We start from the raw sequence: 24449 nt of genomic DNA on the forward strand, positions 1-24449 counted from the left end.
CGTCTAACCTCTGCCTCTGTTTGGGGATAATCTGAAATTCAGCTGCTGGGGCCTAAGCTCTGGAATTTCCTCCCTAAAGATCTCTACCTCCTTCACTCTTCCATTAAAACCCACCAATGCAACATAGAAACTGGTGCACCCAGCACCTCATCTGTGGCAAGTTAAACTCTTGTGTCTGCTGAAGGAAGACTGTAAGCGACAATTATTGAATTGGTGCGTTAGCTGAAAGCAGAGCTGTTGATTTGCTGATTAGAAAACTACTGTGGCAGAGTATGACAGATGATTCCATGAACATTGCCACAGTGATTAGTGCTGTAGGCAGGGTCAGATTATTTGCTGAGACAAACATGGCTGCCTTGTGCACAATCAACATGATCACCTATGCTTGGGTCTCTTACCATTATATTGCAATGACGTGTGTGCAAAAGAAAGAAAGGCTTGCATTTTTACGCTGCTTTTCACAACCATTGCATGTCTCAATGCACTTTACAGCCAATGAAGTACCTTTGAAGTGTAGTCGCTGTTGTAATGCAGCAGCCAATTTACACAAAGCAAACTCCCACAAACAGCAACGTGATAATGACCAGATAATCTGTTTTTGTGATGTCGATTGAGGGATAAATATTGGCCAGGACACCCGGGAGAACTCCCCTGCTCTTTTTTGGAATGGCTGCATTTGCTGACAATGCAACCACTAGGTGGCGCAGCACTTGTACATACGCAAATGCAGCCTCATCCACTGAAATGTCACTGTCTGCGATGTTTTGGCGGCTGCTCAATTTATCACAAAAACAAATGAAACTCAAATCTCCAGTGGCTGCGAACACCGCCTCTGTCCCACCCCCAATAGTACCCCGCTCCTGTGCTTCTCTTCACTGCTGCCTCCCGTGCCCATCTGCTCATCGCTCGCTCCTCACCTCACCACTTCTCCCCTCCGCCCCTTGGCCACTCGACGCTTCTCCCCCACTTGCCTCACCGCTTCCTCCCCTCCCTCCCGCTTCTGTTCCCCACTCCCACTCCCTGCTCCGAGTCTCCCTCCCCTTCCCTGTCCATCTTGTCACTCTCTCTCTCCCCTGCTTCCTCCATGTGGGGAAGAGAGACAGCGATCACAAGAGGGAGCAGGAAGCAGAGGCAGAGAGGAGGGGGAAGAAGTGGCAAGGCAGGGAGCGAGTGGCCAACAGGTCGGTGTGGGGAGGCAGGGAGCGAGTGGCCGAGGGGGGAGAAGTGGCAAGGCGGGGAGCGAGTGGCGAGGCGGGGAGCGAGTGGCCAAGGCGGGAGAAGTGGCAAGGCGGGGAGCAAGTGAACGAGGGGGGTGAGTGGCCGAGGGGGGAGAAGTGGCGAGGCAGGGAGCAAGTGGCCGAGGGGAGAGAAGTGGTGAGGCGGGGAGCGAGCAGCTGAGTGGGGAGAAGTGGCAAGGCAGGGAGTGAGTGGCCGAGAGGGGAGAGGTGGCAAGGCGGGGAGCGTGCATGTGCAGCACCATACTGACAGCAAGAGTCCGTTCTGCGTATGTGCGAAGCTGGGAGGGCTCTGATGACGCCAGCCCTCACAATGGGCTGAAAGGTCTGTTTCTGTGCTGTATACCTCTATGACTCTTATGAGTCACTTTGTTTTAAAATACTGTCATGGGATCTTTTATGCCCACCAGAGAGGGCAGATGGGGCCTCAATTTAATGTCTCATCCAAAAAAGGCACCTCTAACAGTGCAGCACACCTTTCATACTGCACGAGAATGTCAGCCTTCATTTTTGTGTTGAAGGCCTGGAGTGGGACGTGAACCCAAAGCCTTGTAACTGAGAGGTAAGATTGCTACCAGCTGAGCCATGGCTACCACACATTATAACTGAGCACATTTTATCATTATTGCAAACATGTAATCATGTTTATTCATTTAAATCTTTGTTTCTGTGCTTAATATTCTTCTATTCAGTTTAGCTTTGGCAATCTCAGTGGGCTCCCTTTGAATAGAAGAGATAGCAGTCTGCAGACCACGCTCACAATGTACAGCAGCTGCCATTCAGACCACCTGGCTTCACGCCAGTGAAACGTGGAGAACAGATTTACACCCCTTTCAGAAACTCTCTCACTTTCACCTGAAGTTACTGAGGCGACTAACGAAGATCAGATTGCAGCAGAAGTTCCCTGACACCAAAATCCTTATAAAGGCTGACATGCCAGGTGTAGACACTCAGATCCTGAAGCCGTGCCTACCATGCTGAGGTGTGCATGCGTGATGACTGAATCCTGAAGATCTGTTTTGACTCATTGACAAATGGGAAGTGGTCTTGTTGGGAGTCAGAAAAAGAGATATAAAATCTGCTTAAAAGCAACTCTGAAACTGTGCAAATTAGACATTCATCAGTGGGAATGACTTGGTCAAGGTAAGAAAGCCTGGTGAGAAACTATCCAGGACAATCGCGCTGCTGATGCTGCAGGTAAAACACCAGTTGAGGCAGTGGGGCTGGTTTCACCTGAAACATCCCCAGCCTGGTGTATACAGGATCCACTGTCCAATCTGGGGCTGCTCATTGCAGCAAAAGCTGGTCTCAACACTCAGTTCTTTGATGAAGTAAAGGTGAGGGTTGATGAGGGTGGTGAGGTTGATGTTGTGTATATGGACTTTCACAAGGCATTTAACAAAGTATCACATAGACTTTTTTGAAAAAAAATGAAGCCCATTGGATTGTAGGGACAGTGGCAGCACGGATGAAACTTGGGTAAGGGACAGAAAGCAGAGTAGTGGTGAACAATTGTTTTTCAGACTGGAGGGAAGTATATAGTGGTGTTCCCCAAGGGTCAGGTTAGGATCACTGCTCTTTTTGATATCTATTCATGACCTGCGATTGGATATTCAGGACATAATTTCAAAGTTTGCAGATGATACGAAACTCAGAAATGCAGCAAACAGTGAGCAGGAAAGTAACAGTCTTCAGGAGGACACAGACATTGGTGAAATGGGCAGAAACGTGGCAGATGAAATTTAACTCAGAGAAGTGTGAAGTGCTACATTTTGGAAGGAAGAATGAGGAGAAGAAAGAGAAACTAAATGGTTCAATTTTAAAGGGGGTGCAGGAACGGAGACCTGGGGATTTACCAATTGAGAATGCAGTTTAAAAAAAACAAATGGGATCCTTGATTTTATCAATAAAGGAATAGAGTATAAAATCAAGGAAATTATGGTAAATCTTTATAAAACACAGGTGAGGTCTTAGCTGGAGTATTGTGTTCAATTCTGGGCACCACATTTCAGGAAGAATGTTAAAAACTTAAGAGACGGTGCAGGAGAGATTTACTCGAATGATGCCAGGAATAAACTTCATTTATGTGGAGAGAGTGGAGAAGCTGGGATTGTTCTATTTAGAGTAGAGAAGGCCAAGAGGAAATTTGATAGCGGTGTTCAAAATCATTAATGTTTTTGATAGAGTAAATAAAGAGAAACAGCTTCCACCGGCAGGTGGGTTGGTAACCAGTGGACACAGATTTCAGGTAATTGACAAAAGAACTAGAGGTGACAAAAGGAAACATTTTTTTCACACAGTGAGTTATTGTGATCTAGAATGCGCTGCCTGAAAGGGCAGTGGAAGCAGATTCAATAGTAACTTTCAAGTGAATTGAATAAATACTTGAAGTGAAAAATCTACAGCGCGTGGGGAATGAGCAGGAGTGGAACTAATTGGATAACTCTTTCAAGGAGCTGTCACGTGCATGATGGGCCAAAAGACTGCCTTCTGTGCTGCATCATTCTATGATTCCATCAAAGAACTCGCTGCAGAAAATGAGGTGATATTCCAGCTGTCTTTTTCAATATCAAAGGACGAACGATGACAAATCTTCCAAGTTTGACTTGCTCCAATTTCAATTCCATAAATGACCCAATTTATCGGGCGTGGAAAGTGGATGTTTCCCTTCTGACTCTGACCTTCCTTTCTATGGTCACTTTGTGTATAGACACAGTGAAAACAATATTAATAATATATTAATTTACCTGACTTTTCCTGCTTCCGTAATTTGACTTGTTTTCCTGAGTGAAGTCTGCCGAGCCTACTGGTTCTGGTGGATATTAAAGAACCCATGGCACTAATTTGAAAAATACTGTCTTGGAGGTAACATTCCTGCCTTTATGAACACCACCAAAAAAAACAGATTAACTGGACAGTCATCTCATTGCTTTGTGTGGGAAAAACGCAAAAGGCCAGAATTGGAAGTGTGCTCAGATCTTGGAGAGTTGCAGGACTGGAGGAGGTTACAGAGATAGGGAGGGAGTGAGTCCATGGAATGATTGAAAAACAAGGACGAGAATTTTATATTTGAGGTGTTGGCAAACCAGGAGCCAATGTTGTATTATTTTTGGAGTGTTTTGATAATTCTTTGCCTGTTTACAGGTAGGAGCAGGATAAAAAGGTGCCACCAAAACAACTACAAGTTGACTCACAGATGACATCAACATGAATGCAAACGATCTGACCCTCAATTTGTTGATTTCCGAGGGATGAGAATTGCATTGGTTTTAACAGTGTGCACTTCATTCCAGTTGGGGGAGAGGGGGGGGGTGCCGGAGGGGGCAGGTTCGAGAGGCAGCCGGGTCATTTACCCTCTATATGAGTAATTAGTTTTAATTGCATTTACCCATCCTGCTCCTATATCCCTTCAACCCCTTTCCCCTCAAACCCCGATCCAATCTAACCCTGCATGTTGACAGTTTCCAGCCTCAGCCACTAACTCAAAGTGAATTCAATGACTTCACAACCAAAAGGAAAAAGGAAAGGAGTTGCATTTATATAGCGCTTTTCACGGCCACCAGACGTCTCAAAGTGTTTTACAGCCAGTGAAGTCCTTTGAAGTGTAGTCACTGTGGTAATGTAGGAAACCTGGCAGCCAATGCACAGCAAGCTTCCTCAGTGCTGCACCAGTGTCAGCCTTGATTTTTGTGCTCAAGCCCTGAAGTGGGTCTTAAACCCACAACCTTTTGACTCGGAGGCAAAAGTGCTACCAACTGAGCTAACAATACAGCCACGCAGTAACCCAGAACTCCCCACACAGACGGCACATAAATCAACCCCTTTACACTACTGCACTAGAACATTTAAAGGGGCTGCACAATTACGTAAATCACCCGCACAACTCTCTGTACAGAAATTTCTCCTGCCCTGTGTTGCAAACCACAAACTGTTCTGGTCATTGTATCATTGCTGTTTGTGGGAGCTAGCTATGTGAAAATTGGCTTCTGCTTTTCTATGTTACAACAGTGACTCCATTTCAAAAGTATTTCATTGGCTGTAATGCACTTTGGCATGTCATGAAGCCATGAAAGGCACTATAGAAATGCAAGTTCTTTCTATTTTAAAGAACCAGATCTAAATTAAGATGTCCAGCAGGTGGCAGAATTTTGCCAAGAATCTGGAACCTTCCACAAATCACATCAATGCTTCTTTGAGTCTCAAAACAGCATCTACCGTAAAACCTGGTGTACGAGTCATTACTGAATCTTGTGGTGCACCATATGTGTTTCTGTCCATGGCAAGTGGGAGCATAAATTGCAACCTAGGCTTGGGAATGGTACCCTAGTGGTTCCGGTATTGGAATAGCAATCTAGAGATTGAAGACAGGAATTTTAACTCCCTCCATCTGGGCAGAATGGGAGTTAAAATTCCAACTAGTGAACTTGAAAACAATAACAACTTGTATTTATAAAATGCCTTTAACATAGAAAAACATCAGATGTTGCATCACAGGAGAGTTATCAAACAAAATCTGACACCAAGCCACATAAGGAGATATTAAGACGAATGACTAAAACCCTGGTCAAAGAGGTATATTTTAAGTTTTCAAGGAGGAGTGAGAGCTGGAGAGGCGGGGAGGTCTCGGGACAGAATTCCAGAGCTTATGTCCAGCCGCCAATGCTGGTGTGAGGAAAATCAGGATGCGCAAGAGGCCAGAAATGGAGGGGCGCAGAGATCCTGCATGATTGTGGGACTGAAGGAGGTTACCGATATAGCGAGGGGCGAGGACATGGAGTGACTTGAAAACAAGGATGAGAATTTTAAAATTGGCCTACAACCATTTAAACACCATTTCTTGGGGACTTAAGGTGCCCATGAGACTCAGGCAGAAGTCTCATGAATAAATGTAAATAGGGTCCCAAGTTGGGTTTGGGACCCTGAAGAGATTTAAAGTCGCACCTTCACCACACGCAGTGTAATCTGGGGTGAAACGCCCACAATTCTCATCCCTCCAATATCAACATATTGAGAATCTAGCTGGTGGTCTGCCTGTTAACGGGTCCTACCCAATTTTAATAGCCTTTCCACTGCTGGTCCCGGGAAGGCGGGCCATTCGCCAAGCATCCCCTGGGAGTTAAACTTAACCTTTCCCAGCATCAGGCTAGTTAACCATTTACTGCATTACAGCCAGGTCCAATCCTGTTATGGGCTAGGGTACACAAGCAGATAGACAAGTTAGCACAGAAGAGAGCAGTGCTGATAGAGTCATACAGCTATACAGCACAGAAACAGGCCCTTCGGCTCATCGTGATATGTGCTTTGTCAGCAGAATGGCTAGGTTTACAATACATTAGAATCACACACTTAAAATTCCATCAAGATTTGTAAAAAAAATAAACTCTTGCTGCAACTTTTTTGCCAGAAGTAGAATGAATACTGGGAGGAGAGACGATGGATTTCAGAGAATTGTGGGCAGCAGTGCCTTTATTTTGAGACCAAAAATGCTTCAAGGTTACAATGAAGTAGCAGCTTTCAGCATTTGATATACTGCAGCATTCACTGGACGACTACCATCAATGTAAATCTTGAAGACATTCTCCGCAGACAGCAGTTATGGTTGTAGTACCAGATGTTGGGAGTACTGAGGGACACATCACAGACGCCAATACGCCAATATCAACCTCCCCAGTGAGGCAGGAAATCATCTTGGAGCGTGTTTAACATTCCAATCATGGTTTTCTAATCCCTCCATTTCCTTGCCCCCACCTCTCTATTTCTGTAACTTCCACCAGTGCTACAATCCTCCAAGATCTGAGCTCCTCTAATGTTGGCCTTGTGAACAATCTCAATTTTGAAGCGCTCCACCATGAGTGGCCATGCTTTCAACTGCCTCGACCCCAAGCTCTGGAGTTCCCTCCCTAAACCTCTCCACCTCTCTAATACTCCCTCCTTAAAAACCTACTCCCTGTCCTAATATCTTATATTGGTCGGTGTGAAATTATGTCTGATAATGCTCCTGTGAAGCCGCTTGGGACGTGTTACTTGGTTAAAGTACATAAATATAAAATTTAGTTGGCGAGTTTCAATGCGATCCTTTCAATAGAGCAGCTCAGCTGCAATGGCCGTTAAGTAAAGGCTGCAATGTTCTCTCCAAGCTGGGCAGGTGAAGTGTGCAGCAACTGGCAGTGTGCTGCGCAGGGAACAGACAGGCTGCGCATAAGCATTGGTCCCTTTAAGATGCACGCATGTATGGTTGCGCTTCACTATTAGAGGGATGGCTCAGTGCAGGAAATGAGCCGTGCACGGTAGACTGAAGTTCGAAGGAACATTGCTAGGCAGTAGTGCAGTGCTGAGCGTTATGTATACCCAGTACGGTGAGCACGTAGATTAATCATTAATGGTTGCCTGTGCACTATTTAAGGAACAGGACCTCTGCAGGAATGGGAATTACCGCTGAAGCCAAACTCTAACACACACTACAGTGGAACAAGCAGCTCCTCTCAAACACCACCCAGCCTATCCACACATCAAATCATTGCCTACTGACCGATCAGCACTGCCAAAGGATGCTTTACCAAGGACCTGAATTAAGGCTTTTATTCCGATCTGCCCCACACTAACTTCAAATCCAGTGCCCATTCAGTTAGTCTATGGAAGCCCTGTAATCCTGCACCGACTCAAGGCCGACTCAGGAATCAGACTCAAGGAACAGGTTTCTGTGCCAGCGGAACAAGACTTTCAAGACAAACCAACACAACACTAATATTCAGCACACCGAGTAAACATGTACAAATCTTGCAGGTGTGAAAGTACAGAGAACCTACTGCTGGTACATACACCCTCTTGAATCCCAACAGACCCCTCGAGCACACTGTACTGTTGACTGATGTCCGCAGAGGGCACCTACACTCACTTCAGTTGTTCAGTTCAGCTCTCCGTTCATTTGAACAACTGCTGGAAATACCAGGAAACCGGACACCCGCTAACAGGCAGTCACTAAACCGGTTACTGGTAGCTAGAGAATATATTCCCCTGGGAGGAGGGCGAGGGAATGGGACAGGGATGAGGCTAAGTCTAGCAGGGAACAGCATGCATGAGGACACATGGGTTTTGTCTCAGGTCCCAGTATGCGGCACCATCAACCAATGTGCCTACTCCACATCAGTTGCTCTCCCACACGATATATAACTAGCAGGTGCATTTGGTCGGTGTTTGATATTCGGGAACCAATGGAGAGGTCCCCCCCTCCACCCCCAAAAGTTGAAACGAAAATAAAAACTGGGCAAAACAATTCTTGGACTTGGGATTCACATCTACAGGCACTCATTGCCACGTGTGGGTTCTTGGAAAGATGGGCGTGGGGACTGAGTGGGACAAGTATCTCCAAATGGAGGGGATCGAGGAAAAACTCAAAGATTTGGGATCCTTGGTGCTACACTTCAGAAGTTCTTCACTGGCAGCGAAACACTTTGGGACATCGAGGTTGTAAAAAGCGCCACATAAATGCAAATTCTTTAAGTCAATTAACTTCTGCTCTGCAAATTCATTGTCTGAAAATTGGCGGCACCAATAGCTCCAGTGCTTATCCAAGTGTCTCCAAATACAGTACACGGTCTGTAATCCGACTATAGTTGAAGGGGAGGGTCGAGAATAACAACTTCTCACACCCACTAGCAACTATATTGAAATCCAATCAGTTCTGTTAATGTCACCCTCCTCTGAAGCAGTCACATTTACCAGTGAAGCCATGTTTATGTCATATCATCGATGATGGCACACATGGCTGCGTCTTTATCGCTAACTTGTTCATTCTTAGACAAAGGGTCCATCTCAGTTTCCAACTGTCCACAGCCGACACGCTCATCCACGTCCATGGGCTCAGCCTTCACCTTGGCCAGGAAGCCCCCAGCCTCAGGCAGGTCATCGGGCAGTGAGGACAGGCTGCTCTGGATCAGCTCCACCACCCGGTCCAGATGCTTCTGGAACCGTTCGGCTGTCTCCAGTCGCTGCCTCTTCTGCACCTCCATCATCACACGCAGGGTCTCCCTGGCCTGGTGAGGGCGGTACTCATTGATCAGGTGATGCATGTGAACAAACAGGAGCTTGAGGTCCTCCAGTTTCTCCTCCCGCTTGATGCTCCCGGGGCTTTTGATCAGGATGTCTAGGAGGTCCAGGAAGTTCACCAGAATGGACATGTTGAGCTTCTTGAGTTCTTTCTTGTGGTCAAACTGTGAGGGGTGCAGCCTCTCAATGCCCTGGCCCTCCAAAGGGCGGATGATCAGATCGTCGCACTGGAACTGGTTGCCAAACATGGTGTAGCTATCCCTGATGGGAGGCGGGGGCTTGGGGGCAAAGCCTTTGCGGACATTGTCGTCTGTGTACTCCTTGTAGTACTGTGCCGGAGGCAGGGGCAACGCACTCACTTGCTGTGGCTCACCCATTGTACTCAATGGATGTGGAACTGTAAGGCAATGGAAACGAAAATAAAAACTGGGAAACACAAGCTGTTGTTTCACTGTTCGTTCTAGGCAAGGCCGCTGTTCATTGCCCATCCCCTTGTTGTTCTGAGAAGGTGGTGAATGTCTCAATTTTAAAATTCTCATCCTCGCTTTCAAATCCTCCATGGCCTCACCCCCTATTTCTGTAACCTCCTCCAGCCCTACGAGATCCCTGCCCTCCTCCAATTCTGGCCCTTGTGCACCCAATTTTAAATGTTTCACTACTAGCTGACATGCCTTCAGCTGCCAAAGCCCTGAAGTTTTAAATTCCCTCCCTAAACCTCTCCACCTCTCTTTTCTCCTTTAATGCGCTCCCTAAAACCTCTCACTGTCCTAATATTTCTGTGACTCAGTGTCTAATTTTGTCTGATAATCACTCCTATGAAGTGCCTTGGGATACTTTACTAGGTTAAAGGCAAGTGGTTGCTTCCTCTTGAACCTCTGCAGTGCTGTGTAGCGGCTTTGAACTGAGCGACTTGCTGGGCCACTTCAGATAGTCAATCATGGTGGTGTGGAACTGGAATTACAATAACCACAGACAAATCCAAACAATGCAAAGTTCAAATCTCACCAGGTAGCTTGAGAATTTGAATTGCTTAATAAAAATAAATCAGATCTAAAAAGGTGCCATCAGTAAATATGACTGAAGCTGTCAGAATCTCAAAGAACCAACTGGTTCCCTCAACCATGCCTTTGTTACCTCTAGACTGGACTATTCTGAAGCAGCCTCCCAATTTACACCTCCATAAACTTGGGATCATCCAAAACTCTGCTGTTTGTGTCCTAACTCGAACCAAGTCCCGTTCACCCATCACCCTCCTATACTGGCTCCCAGTCCAGCAAACTATCAGCTTAAAATTTTCATCCTCGTTTTCAAATCAATCCTTGGCCTTGTTCGTCCCAATCTCTGGAATCTCCTCAAGCCTTGCAACCCTCCGAAATCTCTGCACTCTTCTAATTCTGGCCTTTTGAGTATCCCTGATTTCAATCATTTCACTGTTAGTGACTGTGCCTCCAGCTGCCTGGGCCCGAAGCTCTGGAGGGTTCTGAAGAAAGGTAAACGTTAACTCTTATCTCTGTACACGTGCTGCCAGAAGTGCTGAGTATTTCCAACATCTTCGGTTTATATTTCAGATTGCCAGCATCCACAGCATTTTGCTTTAGTCTTAAACTCTGGAATTCCCTCCCTAAACCTCTCCACCTCACTTTCCTCCTTTAAGAAACCACTTAAAACCTACCTCTTTGACCAAGCTTTTCGTCATTTGCCCCAATATCGCCTTGCGTGATACTGTCAAATTTTTGTTTGATAATGCTCCTGTGAAGCGCCTTGGGACGTTTTACTATGTTAAATGCACGAATACAAGTTGTTGTTACGTCCTGCAGGGAAGGAACACTGCATCCTTTCCCCAGTCTGGGCCGATATGTGACTGCAGTCCCATGCCAATGCAGATGACTCTGTGCAGTGGGCCACTCAGTTGGATCAAACCGCCAGTGGTTCAAGAAATCCCACTACCTCACGGATGGCCTTGCCAGCAACAGCCACAGAATGCACAAAGGAAAATCCCAGTACATGTGGACCCACATTATTGTTGAATAGTCTCTGCCACATCATAGAACCACAGAAAAAGTACAGCACAGAAGGGGGCCATTCAGTCCATCATGTCCGTGCCGGCCGAAAAAACTAGCTGCCCAAACTAACCCCACCTTCCAGCACGGTCCATAGCCCCGCAGATTACCACACTTCAGGTACATGTCCAGATGCCTCTTAAAGGAATTGAGGGTTTTTGCCTCCACCACCATACATGGCAGCGAATTCCAGACCACCCTCTGGGTGAAAATTTTTCCCTCATGTCTCCTCGAATCCTTCTACCAATCACCTTAAATCTGTGTCCCCTGGTAACTGACCTCCCCGCCAGGGGAAACAGGTCCTTCCTGTCCACTCTATCCAGGCCCTTCATAATTTTGTACACCTCACTCAATTCACCCCTCAGCCTCCTCAGTTCCAGGGAAAACAACCCTAGCCTATCCAATCTTTCCTCACAGCTGCAACCTTCAAGCACTGGCAACATTCTAGTAAATCTCCTCTGTACTCTCCAGAGCAGCTATGTCCTATCTGTAATATGGTAGCCAGAACTGTACGCAATACTCCAGCTTTACATCCCTGCTTTTGTACTCTATACCTCGGCCAATAAAGGAAAGCAATCCATATGCCTTCTTCACCACTCTATCTACCTGTCCTGCTACCTTCAAGGACCTGTGGACATGCACTCCAAGGTCTCTCATTTCTTCTACCCCTCTCAATATCCTTCTGTTTATTATGTATTCCCTCGCTTTATTTGCCCTACCCAAATGCAATACCTCACACTTCTCTGGATTGAATCCATTTGCCACTTTTCCACCCACTCAACCAAAACATTGATAACATCCTGGAGTCCATGGCTTTCCTCCTCACTATTAACTATTGGCGCAATGCCAATATCACCACCCTCTAAGAACAAGGGTGACCGCGGTGACTGCAACAACTACAGTGGAATCTCCCTGCTCAGCATAGTTGGGAAAGTCTTCGCTCGAGTCATTTTAAACCGGCTCCAGAAGCTGGCTGAGCATGTCTACCCTGAGGCACAGTGTGGCTTTCGAGCAGAGAGATCCACCATTGACATGCTGTTCTCCCTTCGCCAGCTACAGGAGAAATGCAATGAACAACAGATGCCCCTCTATGTTGCTTTCATAGGTCTCACCAAAGCCTTTGACCTCGTCAGCAGACATGGTCCCTTCAGACTGCTAGCTAAGATCGGATGTCCACGAAAGCTACTAAGTATCATCACCTCATTCCATGACAATATGAAAGGCACAATTCAGCATAGCGGCGCCTCATCAGACCCCTTTCCTATCCTCAGTGGTGTGAAACAGGGCTGTGTTCTCGCACCCATACGGTTTGGGATCTTCTTCTCCCTGCTGCTCTCACATGCGTTCAAGTCTTCAGAAGAAGGAATTTTCCTCCACACAAGATCAGATGGCAGGTTGTTCAACCTTGCCTGTCCAAGAGCGAAGACTAAAGTACGGAAAGTCCTCATCAGGAAACTCCTCTTTGCTGACGATGCTGCATTAACATCTCACACTGAAGAGTGGCTGCAGAGACTCATCGACAGGATTGCGGCTGCCTGCAATGAATTTGGCCTAACCATCAGCCTCAAGAAAATGAACATCATGGGACAGGACGTCAGAAATGCTCCATCCATCAATATCAGCGACCACACTCTGGAAGTGGTTCAAGAGTTCACCTACCTAGGCTCAACTATCACCAGTAACCTGCCTCTCGATGCAGAAATCAACAAGCGCATGGGAAAGGCTTCTACTGCTATGTCCAGACTGGCCAAGAGAGTGTGGGAAAATGGCGCACTGACACGGAACACAAAAGTCCGAGTGTATCAAGCCCGTGTCCTCAGTACCTTGCTCTACGGCAGCGAGGCCTGGACAACGTATGTCAGCCAAGAGCGACGTCTCAATTCATTCCATCTTCGCTGCCTCCGGAGAATACTTGGCATCAGGTGGCAGGACCATATCTCCAACACAGAAGTCCTCGAGGCGGCCAACATCCCCAGCATATACACCCTACTGAGCCAGCGGCGCTTGAGATGGCTTGGCCATGTGAGCCGCATGGAAGATGGCAGGATCCCCAAGGACACATTGTACAGCGAGCCCATCGCTGGTATCAGACCCACCGGCAGTCCATGTCTCCGCTTTAAAGACGTCTGCAAACGTGACATGAAGTCCTGTGACATTGATCACAAGTCGTGGGAGTAAGTTGTCAGTGATCGCCAGAGCTGGTGGGCAGCCATAAAGGCGGGGCTAAAGTGTGGCAGGTCGAAGAGACTTAGCAATAGGCAAGAAAAAAAAGACAGAAGCGCAAGGGGAGAGCCAACTGTGTAGCAGCCCCGACAACCAATTTTATCTGCAGCACCTGTGCAAGAGTCTGTCACTCTAGAATTGGCCTTTATAGCCACTCCAGGTGCTGCTCCACAAACCACTGACCACCTCCAGGCACTTACCCATTGTCTCTCGAGACAAGGAGCCCAAAGATTACTACACTGCCAATTTTTGTGTCATCAGTAAATTTCCCAATCATGCCTCCCACATTTAAGTCCAAATCATTAATATACACCACAAACAGCACTGAGTCCTGTGGAACGCCACTGGAAACCTCTTTTCATTCGCAAAAACACTCATCGACTACTACCCTTTGTTTCCTGTCACTGAGCCAATTTTGGGTCCAACCTGCCACATACCCCTATATCCCAGAGGCTTTCAAATTACTGACCAGTCTGCCATGCAGGACCTTGTCAAATGCCTCACTAAAATTCATGTAGACCACATTCACTGCACTACCCTCATCAATCCTCCTTGTTACTAACTTAATTGCATTTTTTGAGGAAGTAAGATATGACCTTCCCCCAGCAAATCCATGTTGACTATCCTTGATTAATCCATGCCTTTCTAAGTGAAAGTTTATCCTATCCCTCAGAATAGAGTCCAACAATTTACCCACCACCGAGGTCAGACAGACCAGCCTACAATTGCCTGGCTTATCCCTCGCACCCTTTTTCAACAATGGTACAAAGTTCGCAGACCTCCAATCATCTGGTACCTTGCCTGTATCTAGCGAAGATTTGATGATCCTCAGAGCATCCACTATTTCCTCCCTAGCTTCCTTTAACAACCTGGGATGCAATCCATTTGGTCCTGGCGATTTATCCACTTTCAGAGATGCCAGATCCTCGAGCACTTCCTCTCTCATTATGCTTATTCTATCTAATATTTCACACTCCTCTTTTACTACAATGTCTGCATCAACCCTCTCCTTTGTGAAGACAGAGACCAAATACTCATTAAGAACCCTGCCCACATCTTCTGCATCCACGCACAAGTTCCTTTGTACATCTCAGATAGGCCCTACCCTTTCCTTAGTCATCCTCTTGCACTTTATGCACTGATAAAACATCTTTGGGTTTTTCTCCCCCCCGCCCCCGCCCCAACCCACCTCCCCACAGTCAGGTCAAACTTTCCCCCCGCCCTCCCCATACAATTGAGTCAAAACCCCCCCTCTCCTTCCCACAGTGGGGTCAAACCTCCCTCCCCCTCTTTCCCACAGTGGGGTCAAACCCCCCCCTTTCCCACAGTGGGGTCAAACCCCCCCCCCTTTCCCACAGTGCGGGTCAAACCCCCCCCCCCTTTCCCACAGTGGGGTCAAACCCCCCCCCCTTTCCCACAGTGCGGGTCAAACCCCCCCCCCTTTCCCACAGTGCGGGTCAAACCCCCCCCCCTTTCCCACAGTGCGGGTCAAACCCCCCCCCCTTTCCCACAGTGGGGGTCAAACCCCCCCCCCCTTTCCCACAGTGGGGGTCAAACCCCCCCCCCCTTTCCCACAGTGCGGGTCAAACCCCCCCCCCCCTTTCCCACAGTGCGGGTCAAACCCCCCCCCCTTTCCCACAGTGGGGGTCAAACCCCCCCTTCCCACAATAGGGTCGTTCCCTCCCCCCGGGAATGTTGTTTCCCCTCCTCCACCACCGCCCCCACTCCCTCTTTACTCCGCACCCCGGGACCGCTCAATGATAAGATCCGCATCGCTCCCTGGCCCTGGGTAAAGCCTCGAACCATTAACCTTTCCCCCGCCCCGGACTGCGAGAGGGACAAGCCTGTCTCTGGCTCAGGCCGGTGTCCAGATCCGAAACCCCCAGGCCCAGGCCGAATCCCCGGCCTCGCCTACTCACCGCGCCGCCGAACAACAAACTCGAAGCCGCCTCCCACCTCCCTCTCCTATTGGTCGGCACCGGGAAAATTGACAGCGGGGTGGCAGACATTTATTGGGCAATGGCGCTGCCAATCATATAATCGTCATAGAGCCACGCTCCTCATGAAGGAGGCGGGATCAAATTCCAGAGCATGCGCACTTTCTGCCATAAAGCTTTTAAAGGTACAGTCACCAGGAAATGTGGAGACAGTGAACATTCCTGTAAACACTGACACACTCCCCAGGAATCCCTGCAAATACTGACACACTCCCCAGGACCTCCTGTAAACACTGACACACTCCCCAGGAATCCCTGCAAATACTGACACACTCCCCAGGACCTCCTGTAAACACTGACACACTCCCCAGGAATCCCTGCAAATACTGACACACTCCCCAGGACCTCCTGTAAACACTGACACACTCCCCAGGAATCCCTGCAAATACTGACACACTCCCCAGGACCTCCTGTAAATACTGACACACTCCCCAGGGCCTCCTGTAAACACTGACACACTCCCCAGGACCCCCTGTAAATACTGACACACTCCCCAGGACCCCCTGTAAATACTGACACACTCCCCGGGGACCCTTCTGTAAATACTGACACTCTCCCCAGGACCCCCTGTAAATACTGACACACTCCCCGGGGACCCTCCTATAAATACTGACACACTCCCCTGGAGACTCCCTGTAAAATTGCCCCATCCACTGTCCGAACATTTAAAGGATGCGCCGATTATCCAAAAGAACACTGCGCTACAGAATTGCAGAAATTATTTTTTTTAGCCTTACAACAACAAACAAAAATATCGTTGGTGACTCATCAAATGTACAAAATGTATATAAATCTCATCACAAATGGATAGAACATTTGGTAATCGTGAGATGCTCGCAATATCTTCTCAAAGGCAATTAGGGATGGGCAATAAATGCTGGCCTAGCCAGCGACGCCCACATCCCATGAGCGAATACAAAAATAACTAGATGAGGAAGCCATGTGGTAGATACGGATCAGAAAGCTCAACCAGCTCTGTTTCTGCTCATCAATCCAAACATTGCCTACATACCCCAGTCACATCAACCAACTGGCTTCTAAATGGCTCCAAGGATTTTGTCTCATTTTCCTACCTAGAGGTCCGCCACACATGGGTTTGGGGGTTCACTGGGTCTCGGTTAGTCTTTTTACATATTATTGTCTGGAATTCATTGCCTGAAAGGGTGGTGGAAGCAGGTTCAATAGTAACTTTCAAAAGGGGAATTGGATAAATATTTGAAAATGAGACATTTGCAGGCCTATGAGGAAAGAGCGAGGTTGTGGGACTAGTGGGTGGCTCTTTCAGAGAGCTGGCACAGGCACGATGGGCTGAACGACTTCCTTCTAGCTTGTATGATTCTGAGGATTACATTCCTGGCTTCCAGTCATGCAGGCTGTCACTTTAAAATTTTCATTTTATCAGGAACGGAAGAATTAAAGGACAATAGAAGATCAAGGGAGGAAGGTCAATCTAGTCTGCCTTCTACTATCCTGATATCACTGCACCATTGGTGACCATACCAAGTCTGTGCTGACCAACAACCACCCATTTATACTAACTCTACAGTAATCCCATATTCCCTACCACCTACCTACACGAGGGGCAACTTACAATGGCCAATTTACCTATCACCTGCGAGTCTTTGGCAGTGGGAGGAACCCGGCAAAAACCCACGCGGTCACAGGGAGAACTTGCAAACTCCGCACAGGCAAAACCCAGAATCAAACCAGGGTCCCTGGAACTGTGAGGCTGCGGTGCTAACCACTGCGCCAAACCCTCTGTTGCTTAGGCCCCAAGCACTGGAATCCCCTCCCTACACCTCTCCGCCTCTCCACCTCGCTTTCCTCCTTTAAGGCACTCCTTAAAACCTACCTCTTTGACCAAGCTTTTGGTAATCTGACCTGATATCTGCTTTTGTGATTCGGTGTTGCACTTCGTTTAAAATACTTCTGCAAAGCACCTTTATGTTTTTTTACATTAATGGCGCTATATAAATATAAGTTGTTGTTGTTGGTAGTCAATGGCACTAAAATAATGGAGCTGTTGACTAATCACAGCAATCAACCTCGATCAATGAGGCTACAACAGACTCAGACACGAAGTGAGGAATGCCCTTGTTGAAGAGCTTTGGGAACCACAGTTCCAAAGACACCTGTCTGTCCCAAGCATGCTGCACTCACCACACTCTATATCTCACATACAATCTACTCTATTTTGAATTGCCTCTGTGGATATATTACATAAAACCCTGCAGTGCTGAATGAAACCAGGAAATGCAGGAAACACACAGCAGGTTATTGTTTCTGATAATGTTCCTGGAACAATCCTTTGTCAAAATACCTCAATGAGACATTAACCTTCCCTATCCCATTATAGCATCTGATGGACCTGCCCTGTGTTTCCATAATTTTCTGTTTTTTTCTTTCAATTTTAGACTAGCTGATCTCCTGCAGTGTCAGGCATGGGAATCAGGACTAATTGTGGTCATACAGTCACAGCACAGAGATGGAGGCCATTTGGCCCAACATACCTGCGCCAGCTAGCATGATTATCAGGTGAAGTGTGGTAAGAGGACAGAGGATAATTGCACCAGAGTAATCAAATATAATTCAGTTCCTGTTGTAAAGTCATACATCCTGTCCTTATCTTTGTATTTCCATTATGAATTCTTATGCCAATTTTTATAATGGGAATTGCCAATGTAAACACGTCACTGCAGTGCCTCAACTGGCAGTGGGTGTAATTACAGCGTGACACGTTTACATATGGAAATAGGAATTTATAATGCAAAAATTCACAGGAAGTGCATGGAGATCTAACATTTTTAATACATTATAATGATGCCATATATTATAAGTGATTGTATATGTCCTGTGGTAAGCCACGTCTTTTCTACTTCCATCTTATGTTCTATTTCAATTTAATAAAAATAAAAAGGGGAAAATATTTTCTGCCTTTGATAACTGGAAAGAACTGGCATTTACATAACATTATTCACAGCATCAGGACGGCTCAAAGTATTTTACAGCCAATGAAGTACTTTTGAAGTGTAATAGGTGATGTAATGTGTGTGCGGTTTTTTTCCCTCCGGCACAGAGGATCTGAAACCTTTTATGTTTCTGCTCTTTGCTGCCCCTTCAGAGAATCGTGTCCCAGTTGCACCCACCACTCTCTCTTTCTAAAAGACCAAATACTGACTTCGAGAACCAGTCAATGTGAATCTCAAGCCTGAGTAGAGGGATCATGTTTAAGTTACATGGATACATTGGAGAAGCTAATGCTGCTCTCCTTAGAGAAGAAAAGAAGGTTTGAGAGGAGATTTGATGGAGGTGTTCAAAATCATGAATAGTCAGGACAGAGTAGATAGGGAGAAACTCTTCCCGTTGGCAGAAGGGTTGAGAACCAGAGAGCACGATTTAAGCTGAATGGCAAAAGAACTGAAGGCAACATTTTTTTATGCAGAGACTGCTTAGGATCTGGAATGCACTGGCCGAGTGGAGTAAAGGCCTGTTCAGGGGAGGAAATAAAAACCCGACCCGAACCCGACAGAACCACATCGGACCTGAGCCCGACCCGACCAGCGGAATGGTTACCTACCTTGATTCCATAGTGCACTCACTCACTGTACCCCTTTTGGATTAAGGAAGCTTCAGCGTGAGCGTGATGATGTAATTGAGACGCTCACTGCGCAGACTCAGAGTTTCCTTCCTTGACATCCTGGACTCCAGCTCAGGTAGGTTTTTTAACTTTTACACTCTCCACTCCAGCAGAGCAAAATGCAAGACGTCCTGTGTGTGTCCAACCCGACCCGGACCAACCCGAGCCCGAAAGCCGGACCTGGAGAAGCGACCCAACCCGAACCCGACACATGTCATGGGGTCCCATCGGGTTCAGTCAGGTAGAGGCCATTAGTGTGAAGGCAGATGCAATAATGTCTTTCAAAAGGGAATTGCATAAGGACCCAAAGAGGAAAAAATTGCAAGGTTACGGGGAAAGGGGTCATCGGACTGCCTGAGCTGCTCTTTCGTAGATCCAGCACGGAAACAAGGGATCAGATGGCCTCCATCTGCGCTGTATCCATTCTGTGATTCTGTGACACCACAATATCGATTGAGATTAAAGACAAGAAGCGCCTTTCACCATCTCAGGACAACCCAAGGTGCTTTACAGTCAATGGAGTACTTTTGAAGTGTTTTCACTGTAATATTGTGGGAAACAGGGCAGCCAATTTGTGCACAACAAGATCCCAAAAAATAGCAATGTAATAATGACAAAATATTTTTTGAAAAATGATCTTTTTCAGTGATATTGATTGAGGGATAAATATTGGCCCCAGGACATCAGGGAGAATTCCTCTGCTCTTCTAATAGTGCTGTGGAATCTTTTACATCCACCTGAGAGGGCAGAAGCTATGCTCAGCAACTTCACCAAATTAAAAATAAATTGGCATTTCTTCCTTTAATGCAGCTTGATTAGGTCTGACTTTTTAAATTTTATTTTAAAATAATAGTCATGTTTTCAAATATCTACGATTCTATGAATATATAAATTACACAACACTTAATATTACTGAACAAAAGAATCCAAACCGTTCCAGCATTGCGGTCTGAAGTAAACACAATCATTGAAGATAAATTGAAAGTGTTGAGTTTTTGATAATTTTGCGCTTATTAGAACAAAATATTTATCGCTGCGAGCAGGGTTCGAACCTGCGCGGGGAGACCCCATTGGATTTCAAGTCCAACGCCTTAACCACTCGGCCATCACAGCACATAAGCTGCAGCCGACATCGGCTTTACAACCAGTAAAGAGGCTGCGTGGCATTTCGAACCTAAAGGTGGCGCCAGAGTTCAGAATGACAAACAAAGGAGCCAGGGAGGGAGGGGCGGGACCAGAGCTTTGATTGACAGGGAGATCAAACCACGGAGGGAAGGGCGGGGCCAAAGCTTTGAGTGACAGACTGCAGGGGGCGCGGCAATCAACCAGGGAAAAAGACAGACTTGCATTAATATAGCACCTTTCATGACCATAGGCCACCCCAATGCACTTTACAGTCGATTAAGTACTTTTTGAAGAGTAGTTTGTCATATTGTGTTTCATAACATTCCCTGTAAAGGGACTTGGAACGTTTTACTACATTAAAGGCGCTATATAAATGTTAGTTGTTGTTGTCACTATTGTAATGCAGAAACAACACCACCAACTTGCATTTAGATGGTGTCTTTAACTTAGTAAAACGTCTCAAGACGTTTCACAGGAGTGTCAATCAGGCAAAATCTGTTGCTGAGCCACATAAGGAGATATTCGGACAGATGGTCAGCAGCTCGGTCAAAGAGGTAGGTTTTAAGTTGCGCCTTAAAGGAGGAGAGAGAGGTGAAGAGGTTTAGGGAGGGTATTCCAGAGCTTAGGGCCCAGGCAGTTGAAGGCACGGCCACTCGTGGTGGAGTGATTAAAATTGGGGATGCTCAAGAGACCAGAATTAGACGAGCGCAGAGATCTCAGGTTTATATACCTGGAGGAGGTTCAGAGCTGGATGGGGACTATCACACTATTGATGCATAATAATACTCATTATTTAAAGGTTATTCAACTCCATATAACTGTCCTTCAGCAAAGGAGAGTGAAAATCTATAATAATAATGTTTTTTTTCTGCCCGGACTGTTTTGGTTGGACTGTTCGGGACATTGAGTAAATTTAAGGAGGAGATAGACAGATTTTTAATTAGTAATGGGTTGAAGGGTTATGGAGAATGGGCAGGAAAGTGGAGTTGAGGCCAAGATGAGATCAGCCATGATCGTATTGAATGGCGGAGCAGGCTCAAGGGGCTGTTTGCCTTCTCCTGCTCCTAGTTCTTATATTCTTATGTTCTTATGTTCAATAAAATCCTGGAAACTCCAGGTCTTCCTCTCCGAGGTATTCTGACCCTGGAGTCGGAGGGAGGAGTATCTGAGGAGGTTTCTCAATGCCTTCCTTGTGGTTTTTATCTTTGGAGGAACTTCCCCTAGGGGGGCTGGACCTAAAAAGGAAAAGAAAGACTTGCATTTATATGGCGCCTTTCATGACCACCTGATGTCTCAAAGTGCTTCACAGACAATGAAGCCCCATTCGAAGTCTACTGTAGGAAATGTGGCAGCCAATTTGCGCACAGCAAGCAATGTTTTACTGACCAGATAATCCATTCTTGTGAAGTTAGGAGCATAGGAACATAGGAGCAGGAGTAGGCCATTCAGCCTATCGGGCCTGCTCTGCCATTCAGTACGATCACGGCTGATCATCCACTTCAATGCTTCTTTCCCACACTATCCCCATATCCCGTGATTGAAGGATACATATTAGTCAGGACACTAGGGAGAGCTGACCTGCTCTTCTTCAAAATAAAGGCCATAGGTTCATTTATGTCCACTTGAGAGGGCAGATGGGGCCTTGGTTTAATGTCTCATTCGCAAGATGGTCCCTTCGATGATGCAGCACTCCCTCTGTAAGAATATAGAACAGAAGTACACCATTCAGCCCCTCGAGCCTGCTCCGCCATTCAATACGATCATGGCTGATCTTAGGCTTTAACTCCATTTTTCTGCCCGTTCCCCATATCTCTTGATTCCCTGAGAGACCAAAAATCTGTCTATCTCAGCCTTAAATATATTCAACGATGGAACATCCACAACTCTCTGGGATAGAGAATTTCAAAAATTCACAACCCACTGAGTGAAGAAATTTCTCCTCATCTCAGTCCTAAATGATTTGTCCCTTATTCTGAGATTGTGCCCCTGTGTTCTAGATTCCCCGATCAGTGCAAACACCCTCTCAGTGTCTACCCTGTCAGGCCCCTTCAGAATCATTTATGTTTCAATGAAATCACCTCTCATTCCTCTAAACTCCAGAGAGTCTTGGCCCAATTTACTCAGCCTTTTATCATAGGACAACCCTCTCATCCCAGGGACTAATCTAGCGAAGACAATTCTTGGAAACATAAGTTATAGATGTTTAATTCTTAACGTGATTTGAGTTGTTGCTCTTCTCAAACCAAAGTGCTGAACCTGATCAGTTTAAAAAGACGTCCTTATAAATAATTGACTTTTTCCGAGATTTGGAACCAATCCCGGACATCATTTCATGCAGCTCCTGGATCAAAGTAAGCAGCGTTTATACTGGGCGGGAGAGAAACTCAGTCCCAATTTCCTGATAGAGAGATCCTCACAGTTCAATCACAAACTGCATGGCTCGCTAAAAGAAAAGAAAACTTACACACGAACATACCAATTAGGAGCAGGAGTCGGCCACTTGACCCCTCGAGCCTGCTCCGCCATTCAACAAGATCATGGCTGATCTGGTTGTAACCTTGACTCCACATTCCCGCCTACCCCCAATAACCTTTCATCCCCTTGCTTATCAAGAATCTATCTATAATAAAAGCAAAATACTGCAGATGCTGGAAATCTGAAACACAAGCAAGAAATGCTGGAAATTCTCAGCAGGTCTGGCAGCATCTGTGGAGAGAGAAGCAGAGTTAACGTTTCAGGTCAGTGACCCTTCTTCAGAACTGGCAAATATTAGAAATGTAAAAGGTTTTAAGCAAATAAAGCGGGGGTGGGGCAAGAGATAACAAAAGAGGTGTTGATAGGACAAGGTCACAGAGAATAACTGACCAGAAGGTCATGGAGCAAAGGCAAACGGTATGTTAGTGGTGTGCTGAAAGACAAAGCATTAGTACAGAGAGGGTGTTGATGGACAGAAAACTGAGCAGCCTGCCCCCAAGAACAAACATGAAAAAAACAGTTGGTAGGCACAGTAGAAACAAACTAAACAAACTAAAATAAAATAAAGACACAAAAAAGAAAAATAGAAAAAAATAACTAAAAATAAAAATAAAAAAGGGGGCCCATCATGCTCGGAAATTATTGAACTCAATGTTCAGTCCGGCAGGCTGTAGTGTGCCTAATCAGTAAATGAGATGCTGTTCCTCGAGCTTGCGTTGATGTTCACTGGAACACTGCAGCAATCCCAGGACAGAGATGTGAAAATGAGAGCAAGGGGGAGTGTTGAAATGGCAAGAAACCAGAAGCTCGGGGTCCTGCTTGCGGACTGAACGGAGGTATTCCGCAAAGCGGTCACCCAGTCTGCGTTTGGTCTTACCAGTGTAGAGGAGACCACATTGTGAGCAGCTAATACAATATACCACATTGAAAGAAGTACAAGTAAATCGCTGCTAAAGAATCAATCTACCTCTGCCTTAAAAATATTTAAAGACTTTGAGGAAGAGTTCTAAAGACTCATGACCCTCTGAGAGAAAAAATTTCTCCTCATCTCTGTCTTAAATGGGCAATCCCTTATTTTTAAAGAGTGGCCCTGAATTCTAAATTCTCCCCCAAGGAGAAACATCCTTTCCACATCCACCCTGTCAAGACCCCTCAGGATCTTATATGTTTCAATCAAGTCGTCTCTTACTCTTCTAAACTCCAGCGGATACAAGCCTAGCCTGTCCAATCTTTCCTCATAAGACAGCCTGTCCATTCCAGGTATTAGTCTAGTAAACCTTCTCTGAACTGCCTCCAACGCATTTACATCCTTCCTTAAATAAGGAGACCAATACTGTACACAATACTCCAGATGTGGTCTCACCAATGCCCTGTATAACTGAAGCATAACCTCCCTATTTTTGTATTCAATTCCCCTCACAATAAACAATAACATTCTATTAGTTATCCTAATTACTTGCTGTACCTGCATGCTCATATTTTGCAATTCATGCACTAGGACACCCAGATCCCTCTGCATCTCAGAGCTCTGCAATCTCTCACCATTTAGATAATATGCTTCTTTTTTATTCTTCCTGCCACATTTTCCAACATTATATTCCATTTGCCAGGTCTTTGCCCACTCACTTAACCTATCTATATCCCTTTGTAG

At 46.2% G+C, this 24449-nt stretch overlaps 1 protein-coding gene and 1 non-coding gene across 7 annotated transcripts; both read right to left on the bottom strand.

Annotated features, from left to right (window-relative positions):
* Positions 1-3539: 3539 nt before the first annotated feature.
* Positions 3540-15539, bottom strand: med7 (mediator complex subunit 7). 6 transcript variants are annotated; one of them, XM_068044000.1, is made up of 2 exons: positions 15375-15455; positions 3540-9678 (listed from the first exon to the last, which is right to left on the bottom strand). In XM_068044000.1, the coding sequence occupies exon 2, from the start codon at positions 9656-9658 to the stop codon at positions 8969-8971; it is 690 nt and encodes a 229-aa protein (XP_067900101.1). In that variant the 5' UTR covers positions 9659-9678; positions 15375-15455; the 3' UTR covers positions 3540-8968. The 6 variants fall into 6 exon arrangements, with proteins under 6 accessions (XP_067900101.1, XP_067900099.1, XP_067900100.1 ...); XM_068043998.1 differs by having other exon boundaries at positions 15368-15455; XM_068043999.1 differs by lacking the exon at positions 15375-15455 and adding an exon at positions 10954-11148.
* Positions 15540-20229: 4690 nt separating this feature from the next.
* Positions 20230-20311, bottom strand: trnas-uga (transfer RNA serine (anticodon UGA)). Its single transcript has one exon. It is a non-coding gene; the product is annotated as a tRNA-Ser (tRNA).
* Positions 20312-24449: the final 4138 nt, after the last annotated feature.

The sequence above is a fragment of the Heterodontus francisci genome, chromosome 12 (assembly GCF_036365525.1).
Source record: "Heterodontus francisci isolate sHetFra1 chromosome 12, sHetFra1.hap1, whole genome shotgun sequence".
In the NCBI taxonomy this organism is placed as follows: domain Eukaryota; kingdom Metazoa; phylum Chordata; class Chondrichthyes; order Heterodontiformes; family Heterodontidae; genus Heterodontus; species Heterodontus francisci.